We start from the raw sequence: 8680 nt of genomic DNA on the forward strand, positions 1-8680 counted from the left end.
AGGGCCAGTGTCAGAGGCCCCACCGAGCTCACAAGGGCCATGGCTGCCTGTCCAGGGCGTCTCCAGCCCCCAAAGCTGGTTTCCAGGGAGGCCAATGGGCACTGGGTGCACCCCGCTGCCTCATACAGGAGCCAGGTAGGTCGCAGGCCTGAGCTGGCTCAGGCCATCGGGGCTGGGACTCCATCTGCTCAGTTTCCAGAGATAGGGACTTCTCAGGCAGAGTGCAGGTGGTGCTGTTCTGCAGGAGCACCCTCTGGCCTCGGCAGCCTAGGCTGCCTTCTGCCTTTGCTCTTCCTGAAGGAGGAGAGGAGAGGTTTGGCACCGTGAACTCTCAGCCCCAGGCCTGTGCAGGAAGCACCTCTGCCCTCAGGCCAGGAGCCCAGAAGCACATGTCCTGCCCTCGACCCCTTGCTTTTCTCTACCTAGCGTTAACTGCAGGACCCTCCCTGGACCAGCAGAGCAGCCCTCACCTTGACACAGCTCTCCAGCTGGGCTAAAGCTTCCTCATACCGAGGGACCAGCGGCTGCAGGAGCTCGCTGGGGATCTCGTGCCGCGTCAGCTCAGGAGCCCCAGCTTCCGCCAGCATCCTGAGGAACCTCCTCTCCTAGAGGGAAGGGGTCTCACATGTGGGGAGGGATCTCAACCAGCCCCGGCCGCCTTCGGGCATCAAATGCCTCCCCAAAGCATCCGCTGAGCCCCTTGCATCCTCACCTGCACTTTGAGCAAGAGTGTGAAGGCCTGTCCGGTTTTTCCTGCTCGAGCTGTTCTCCCAACTCTAGAGGGAAACACAGTTATCTCCAGCTAGTAGCCAGACCTCTGGGGACCTGGCAGAAAGACAGCTCTTCTGGCCACACCCCACCTGGAAGCATGCAGGCTGGTCCCATACCAGAGCTCACAAGCCCCAGCCCTCACCTGTGCACGTAGGTCCTCAGGTATTGGGGAGCGTCATAGTTGATCACCAGCTCCACTCCCTCCACGTCAATGCCTCGGGCAGTGGCATCTGTGCTGATGAGGCTGAGGGAACATAGCTCTGGAGGCCCTGCCCCACTGGGAGAAAGCTCTAGGCCTTTCTAGACACTGGCAGCCACAGAGTTAGGGAACCAGGAAACCAATTTCCAGGAGGAAGCACCCTTCAAAGTGATCACCCCATCTCTCTGTAGCAGCCTCCCTCCCAGGTACTCACAGCTGGATCTTGCCCTGTTCAAACTGCTTCAGGATCTTCTTCCTCTGGCCAGGGCCATAGCGGGAGGAGAACTCAGCCACGTCCACACCCCCAAAAGCTTGTGCTAGCAGGAAAAGCCTAGGCAGAAACAAAGCTGCAGCCAGGGGGTACCAGGGCCCTAGCCTATCTCAGCTGCAAAGGCCCAGCGTGGCTCACCTGTGAGCGTTCTCCCGGGAGTTGGTGAAGCACAGCGCCCTTGAGAGACTCAACCCAACAACAAGGTGCAAGACAGCGAGTGGCTTGGAGCCAAGACTGCAGGGCACGTAGTGGTGCTGCGGAAGAGGGCAGCATCTGGCCAGAAGCCCTGGACCCGGGGCCACCCTGCCCCATGCACCCCATTGCTCACCGTGAGCCCCGCAGGGAAGGCGTACTTCCCCCCCAAGTCCCCATCCATCTCAATATTCGTGTCTTTGGGGTCCTTCTGTGCTAGCCCCACAGAAAAGAGCCGGGGCTGGAACAGGCCGAGCCGCTGCAGCTTCTCGGGGTTTTGGGTCAGGGTGGCCGAGAACAGCAGCTTCTGCAGCGGCATCTGGGGACAGCAGGTACTGGCAAGGAATGCAGACACGACAGGATTCCTCACACGTCTGAACCCACAAGGCAGGCACAATTACCCCAGCACAACTGGGATACCTGGCAGCAGTCACAACCTGGAGCTGCCTTCTCTGGAGCAGGGTGCAGGAGTCTGCAGGGCCTTCGCTGTGGAAGGCAGCTGCCACCACCCGGGGGAGCCAGGACTGGTGCATGCTGTCTATCATCCGGTCAGCCTCATCAATCACCTGCAGGGTGGGAGTAGGGAAGCAGGGTGGCTGGGAGATGCCCTGCCAAGGTCTGCCCTCAACTCAGAGCTCCAGCCTGCAGGGCAGGCCACCTACCAGGAAGCGGAGCTGCTGGAGGCTAAACCCCGGTGTTTGGTCAATGTGGTCCACAAGGCGTCCGGGCGTGGCCACCACGATGTCAGCCAGGCAGCGGTAGTTATCTGCTCTGCACGTAGAAGACTCAACTGAAGGGCGTCCTGGTGCCTTCTGACAGCAAGGCACCGCTCCTCACACAGCACTGACCATACCCGACACCAGCGGCAGAGGGCAGGCCTCCTGAATGCCCACCACCTGTAGAACCTACGTCTTCTGGACGAGGCTCTCCTGCTCTTTGGCCAGCGGCTTCTGCCCAGTCACCAAGGCAACCCGCAGAGACGTGGCATCTGTGTACGCCTTGAACACTTTGCTCACCTACGAGAGGGTATCGCTGGTGAGGCCAGGGGCAGGCTCTGCTGCAGGTCTAGCGTGGGTCAGCCAGGTGCCGAGTGCCACGCACCCGCAGGCCAGCAGACTTGTGGGTGCACGGTCCACATACCTGCTGGGCTAGCTCCTTCGTGGGCAGCAACACCAGGGCACGGACATGGCAAACCACTCGCTGCATCAGGGCCTGCGAGGAGGAAGGGCCGCCTGTGTCAGCAGGTCCAGCTGCTGCTGAACCCTGGCTGGAGGAGGAGGGCTGTACACCCACCTGCACCACAGGGATGACAAAGGACAGCGTCTTCCCGCTGCCCGTCGGGGCAGAAACACAGAGATCACTGGGCTGGTATCCACCTCGACCCACCAGAAACCCACTGGCTGCACTCTCCAAAAGGGCGGGAATCACAGCTGCCTGGACTAGACAGGGAGGACCAGGGCAGAGGTGGAAGGCCTGAGCACACTCCACGCACATGGGGCAAGGGCTCCTGCACCGTGGCCCTCACAGCCTAAGTGAGGATGCTTTGGGAGTGCCCTGCCCCCGGGTCCTCCAGCACAGCGCGGGGCACCTGGGAAGTAGGACGAGATGCCATGTGCTCGCAGCTGCTTCTGCAGGTCAGGGTGCACCTCGGGGATGTCCTCAATTGGGACAAGATCCTCGGTGACATTCTTCTTAACACAGCTTGGCTTGGCCAACCATGCTGGCAAGAAAGGCTGGACCTACTCCAAGATATAAAAGAAAGACAGGAGTATTGTCCAGAGCTCTCCAGGCTGAGGGAGCAGAGGAGACAAGAGCTAGAAATGAAGAGGATGGAGGCCCTGAGGAGGCTTCTGTCCAGTCTCTGCTGCTTCTCAGGCCCACTACCCTGTCCCATGCTGCTTTCAAACAAGAAACACGCCACCAGCAGGCATCGCCTCCGACCACGACCACCTGGGCCTCCATCACGGGGCGGGGGGGGGGGCGCCACACCCCATAACGGGCCCAGGAACCTACTGACCAGCACTTGCCTGACGCACACACGAGCCGCTGGGCCTCGGGACCCCGGCCCAGAAACCTTTAACGCAGACCCTGGGTCACTGCCCAACCTTCCTTTTTCTCCAGTCACTCAAGATCTTTACTGAAGCCGCTTATTTACCAGAACCCTCCCCGTAAGACAAGACGGGTCGGGGCAAGTGGCCCTGGGCGCGCCGTGCTCCCCACCCCGGCCGCTCACCTTCGGCGTCTTCCTCCTCGCGAAGCCCCCCAGCACCGGGCCCGGGGGCTCGGCCGCCTGCTCCGGGGACCGTCGGTCTGGGGCCTGCTGGGCCTCGGCCGCCGCCGCCGCATCGCTGCTACCTGCGCGGCAGGCCCACCGGGCGTCAGCCCCGCGCCCCCGGGAGCGCCGCCCGCCCCGCGCCCACCGCGCCCTCCGCGCCCACCCGCGCCCGCGCCCGCGCCGTCCGTCCTCCGCCGCTTTGCCCGCCGCGCCTCCGGGCTCCCGGGCGCGGTGCCGCTGTCCCGCCGCCGCCGCCGGGGCCGCCGCCGGGGCCGCCGCCGCCGCCGCCCCGCCGCCTCCCGGGCCTGCGCGGCCGCCTCGGCGGGCGTGGGCTCGGGCTGCGGCCGCCGCTGCCGCTCGCGGGCCCGGCTCTGCAGGCGCTCGAGCAGCGCGCGGGCCCGGCCGCCCGCCCCGGCCTCCGCCGCGGCCGGCTCCGCTTCGGGGCCCGGGTACCGCGCGACGTGGAACAGCGCCATGCCGCCGCTCACGCCGGGAGGCGCCGCGCTGTGACGTCACGGCGCGGGCGGTGTCGTCACGGGCGCGACGGCGGCGCGGGCGCAGGCGCGCTTCCGTCCTGCGCGGCCCTCCGCGGCGTGGCGATGGCGCGGGAGCGGGAGCGTGCGCTGGGCCGCCTGCTGCAGGCGGTGCTGGCCAGCCGCGCCGAAGCCAACGCCGTGTTCGACATCCTGGCCGCGCTGCAGGTGGGCCGGGCGCGGGCGGGCTCCGGGGCTCCAGGCCGGGCGGGGGCCGCGGCGGGAGGCGTGGCTCACCGGGCCGAGGGCCCCGGCCCCGGTCTCCCCGGCAGTCTGAGGACCAGGAGGAGATCCAGGAAGCAGTCCGCACGTGCAGCCGGCTTTTCGGGGCCTTGCTGGAGCGGGGGGAGTTGTTCGTGGGTCAGCTGCCCTCTGAGGATACGATCCTGGCCGGTGAGCATCCTGGAGGGGCTGGGTGCCGCTCCGGGAGAGCGGTGCCGCGGGACGCGGAGGAGGACAGGGTGACTGGTGGAGGTCTATTCCTCGGTAGACGCCCCCGGGAATCGGGTCTGCCCACACCAAGGGGTATAACCCACGTGAGCACTTACACTTAGTGTAGTTTGCTGCCACGCGTGGTGGTAGAGCCCTGTGACTCGGTTGTCAGGGCTCTCGGGTCTGGGGCGAAGTGAGGGAAGTGATTCTGTCTCTGGGCCTGGCAGGGGCAGTGCTGTTGGTGATCTTCCCTATTTGCAAGGCTCAGGGAATGGCCAGTCCTGTCCCCCCACCCCGCAGCTCCCCGGTTCCAGCCGTAGAGGTAGAGGGCAGTGAAAGGGTGTGGCTGGGCTCAGGACTTTAGGCTGGCCCAGCCTGGTATCCAGGAGCATTAATATAGAACAGCCGCTCTGACTCTGCAGGGTCCCAGGGCGCCGCGCACAAGTACAAAGCGTGGATGAGACATCGCTACTGCAGCTGCTGCAACCGCCTGGGAGAGCTCTTGGCCCACCCTTCCTTCCAAGTCAAGGTGAGTCAGGAGGCTGGCTTCATCTTTGCCTGGCTCCTGCACCCCGCCCCCATAGGCTGTCCGGGGGTGGGGGGAGGGGATCTTTGTTAGCACCTGTCTAAGCAAGGCTCTCTCTCACCAGTTGTTACCCACCTGGCCTCAAAAAGCGCTGTGTCCAGAGCACTGCTGTTAGAGCTAAGCATCCCGACCAAGTCATGAGGAGGCAGGCCCGGCCTCTGTTTCCTTCTGGGGACCCCCTCCCGGTTTAAGCTCAGTACCCACTTACCTTGAAGAGGTCACGTCAGCGTCATCCTTGTCACGGTGGGCTACAGAGGCCCCTGTGGCTGGAACAGGCAGGGCCACTTTTCTCTCTGACCTCCTGGCCCTGCGCTTCCCAGGAGCTGGCCCTTGGGACACTTATGAAGTTCGTGCAGCTGGAAGGCGCACACCCCCTGGAACAGCCCAAGTGGGAAGGCCAGTACCTGTTTCCTCGCACACTCTTCAGGGTGAGGCCCTGGGGGGGACCTGGAAGTTGCACTGACCGAGGCCTGGGACAGTCCCAGAGTGGGTGCTTAAGCAGGGGGCTGCGGGAGGCAAGGGAGACTCCCCAGGCATCCCTGGCGTTAGAGGCGGTCTCGCGGTGTGGGGTGAGGGGCTGCGGCACCTGCCTGCTGGTGCTCACCCTGTTGCTTCCCCCAGGCAGTGGTGGGAGGCCTGCTCTCGTCTGAGGACGACCACAGCCTGCTCCTCTCCCAGTTCCGGGAGTACCTGGAGTTCGACGACATCCGCTACCACACGATGCAGGCAGCCTCAGACGCCGTGACTCGGGTCGCTGCCCAGCAAGCCGAGGTGAGTGACGGCAGCCTGTGGAGCGGCAGGCAGGCGGGGGCACAGCGCCAGGTACTCACGTTCCTCTTCCTGTAGACACCCCTCGCCTTCTGGAACAACGCCTTCACACTGCTGTCTTCCGTGAGCCTGCCCCGCCAGGAGCGTGACGTGCCCCGCTTCTACGTGAAGCATGCAGGTGAGCGTCCCAGCGGGTCAGGTGGGGCGTGGGGGCCTGAACCCTCTGGGGCCTTTGTGCGGGGCGAGCTGCAGCCTCGCCCCGTGTGGACTGACCACTCGTGTCGCTGTCCATGCAGAACCGTCAGACAAGTGGAAGGTCGCTCACCTGAAGGTGAGAAGCTCTCGGAGGCGGGGCGCTTCCGGCAGTGTCTCGCACCCGGGTAGGGAGGCGGCCTGGGTGGGAGCGGGGCGGTTCCCTTGGCTCCTCACAGCGGCTTGGACCCTGCGGCCTCTGCCCTCCAGCGGCGAGGCTGTGCTCACGTCCTCTTCTCGTCGGGGCTTCCCCAGCGTGCGTGAGGCCCGTGCTTCAGGGCCCAGCCTGGGTTCTTGGGGTGGAGGCCCTGGGAGCTCGTGCCTGCGGGTGGACAGGAGGGGACATGGGCAGGTCTCCTCCCTGGGGGGCCTGCGGGTGGACAGGAGGGGACGTGGGCAGGTCTCCTCCCTGGGGGGCTGGGGGGGGGCAGAGGACGGTGTGCAGCTTGACTCCATTGCAGGAGCACAGGAAAGTGTTCCAGACCATGTGGCTCGGCTTCCTCAAGCACAAGGTAGGGCCCTGTGGGGTGGGGCCGCCTTGGCAGGGGTGGGGGAGCACCCTGACTCCTGCCTCTACTTCAGCTGCCCCTCAGCCTCTACAAGAAGGTGCTGGTGTCGATGCACGACTCCATCCTGCCCCACCTGGCCCAGCCCACCCTCATGATCGACTTCCTCACGAGTGCCTGCGACGTGGGTGAGTGGGCCCTGGTAGGCAGGCTGCGGACGATGCCACTGCAGGTGACAGGCTCCTCCTGCATGTGGCCTTGGGCAGCGGCCTCCAGCCTGTGCAGAGCTGGATGGTGGCAGGCCCTCCCAAGCAGGGCAGCCTGGGCTTTACCGCCATGTCTGTGTTCGTCTGCAGGGGGCGCCATCAGTCTGTTGGCTTTGAACGGACTTTTTGTTTTGATCCATAAGCACAACCTGTGAGTATGAGCCTAGGGGTCAGGCCTTCCTGGCACCCTAGGCTGACCCGTCTGTCCCCGTCCCCGTCCCTCCCTTGCCTCCTTGTCACGTGTCTATCGCCCACTGGCTCACCCTGTGTGCCTCCCCCGTTCTTCACAGGGAATACCCCGACTTCTACCGGAAGCTCTACGGCCTCCTGGAGCCCTCGGTATTCCACGTCAAGTACCGGGCTCGGTTCTTCCACTTGGCTGACCTCTTCCTCTCCTCCTCGTGAGCAGCGGGGCTGTGTCTTTGGCGGGGAGGGGCGGCGGCCAGCTGCGGGGCCCTGGTGTCTCACGTCCCGCCTCCCACCAGCCACCTCCCGGCATACCTGGTGGCTGCCTTTGCCAAGCGCTTGTCCCGCCTGGCCCTGACGGCACCCCCCGAGGCTCTGCTCATGGTCCTGCCCTTCATCTGCAACCTGCTGCGCAGACACCCTGCCTGCCGTGTCCTGGTGCACCGCCCCGGCAGCCCTGGTGAGTGAGTGCAGGGCTGGGTTAAGGACTGTGGGGGCCGGGCAGCACACGGAGTTCTGGTCGTCTTCCTAGAGCTGGACACGGATCCCTACGATCCCCAGGAAGAGGACCCAGCCAAGAGCCGAGCCCTGGAGAGCTGCCTCTGGGAGGTGCAGGTGAGGCTCCCCACGGCGCTCTGCGGCCTCTGGGCCGTCACCTGGCCTCGTGGGAACCCCCGCTCTCCTGTCCCTGCGAGGCCACACTTCGCTGGAGCTTCTGCCACTGCCCTTCCAGGCCCTGCAGCAGCACTACCACCCCGAGGTGTCCAGTGCCGCCAGCGTCATCAACCAGGTGCTGTCCCTCCCCGAAGCCAGCATCGCGCCACTCCTGGAGCTCACTGCTTATGAGGTGCGGCAGGGGCGCGGGGGGCGGGGGGCGGGGAAGGAGCCCAGGCCCACGAGCCCAGGACCACATCTGTTCCTCCTAGATCTTTGAACAGGATCTGAAGAAGAAGGGGCCAGAGACAGTGCCTCTGGAGTTCATACCAGCGCAGGGCCTGCTGGGTCGGCGCGACGACCTCTGCACCCAGTTCTTCACTCTCAGCTGACCCCAGCTGCTGTGCTGACCCCACCCCAAATAAATGATTTTATAGGAGCTCGAGTCCCAGTAGAGCATGGGTCTTGGGGAGGGCTGCCTGGGGTTTTCGGCTTTTTTTGCAGCCTGGTGGTAGGAGACCCCAACTCTGCTCTGGACATAACTGCGGTAGGCAGCTTTGTCCACCCTCTGCACTTAGACTCGGGCGTGACCAGGGGTGCGTGCCTGCTCGGTCGCAGTGGACAGGGGTGTGTATTGCCCGGCAGTCCCCACCCCACCCGGGGTCTTAATAAGCAGCACAGGGCGGATGCGCTCCATGGCCGGGGCAGGTGCAGCTGGGTCCAGGGCTGGAGTGACTTCTCTCACCTTCCACCGGCCGGCCTCGTTTCTTCCCTTGGGACGGTGTGCTG

At 64.9% G+C, this 8680-nt stretch overlaps 2 protein-coding genes across 6 annotated transcripts; one reads left to right on the forward strand and one right to left on the reverse strand.

Annotated features, from left to right (window-relative positions):
- Window positions 1-267: 267 nt before the first annotated feature.
- DDX51 (DEAD-box helicase 51) lies at window positions 268-4184 on the reverse strand (the record flags this gene model as incomplete). Its single annotated transcript, XM_080717953.1, has 15 exons — window positions 268-294; window positions 471-605; window positions 713-776; window positions 914-1015; window positions 1185-1301; window positions 1380-1495; window positions 1570-1768; window positions 1854-1999; window positions 2096-2204; window positions 2343-2449; window positions 2574-2645; window positions 2727-2872; window positions 3022-3172; window positions 3667-3788; window positions 3872-4184. 15 exons carry the CDS (start codon window positions 4182-4184, stop codon window positions 268-270), a joined length of 1926 nt encoding a protein of 641 aa, XP_080574079.1.
- A 144-nt stretch (window positions 4185-4328) lies between these two features.
- Window positions 4329-8283, forward strand: NOC4L (nucleolar complex associated 4 homolog; the record flags this gene model as incomplete). 5 transcript variants are annotated; one of them, XM_080717983.1, is made up of 15 exons in its annotated part: window positions 4329-4409; window positions 4514-4634; window positions 5096-5202; window positions 5580-5687; window positions 5881-6030; window positions 6106-6205; window positions 6324-6358; window positions 6741-6791; window positions 6862-6973; window positions 7142-7202; window positions 7342-7452; window positions 7537-7697; window positions 7770-7852; window positions 7971-8084; window positions 8164-8283. In XM_080717983.1, the coding sequence occupies exons 3-15, from the start codon at window positions 5131-5133 to the stop codon at window positions 8281-8283; spliced, it is 1278 nt and encodes a 425-aa protein (XP_080574109.1). In that variant the 5' UTR covers window positions 4329-4409; window positions 4514-4634; window positions 5096-5130. The 5 variants fall into 5 exon arrangements, with proteins under 5 accessions (XP_080574109.1, XP_080574112.1, XP_080574111.1 ...); XM_080717986.1 differs by having other exon boundaries at window positions 4332-4409; window positions 6922-6973; XM_080717985.1 differs by having other exon boundaries at window positions 4332-4409; window positions 5938-6030.
- Between the last annotated feature and the right edge of the window lie 397 nt (window positions 8284-8680).

The sequence above is a fragment of the Muscardinus avellanarius genome (genome assembly GCF_963383645.1).
Source record: "Muscardinus avellanarius genome assembly, chromosome: 21".
NCBI lineage: Eukaryota > Metazoa > Chordata > Mammalia > Rodentia > Gliridae > Muscardinus > Muscardinus avellanarius.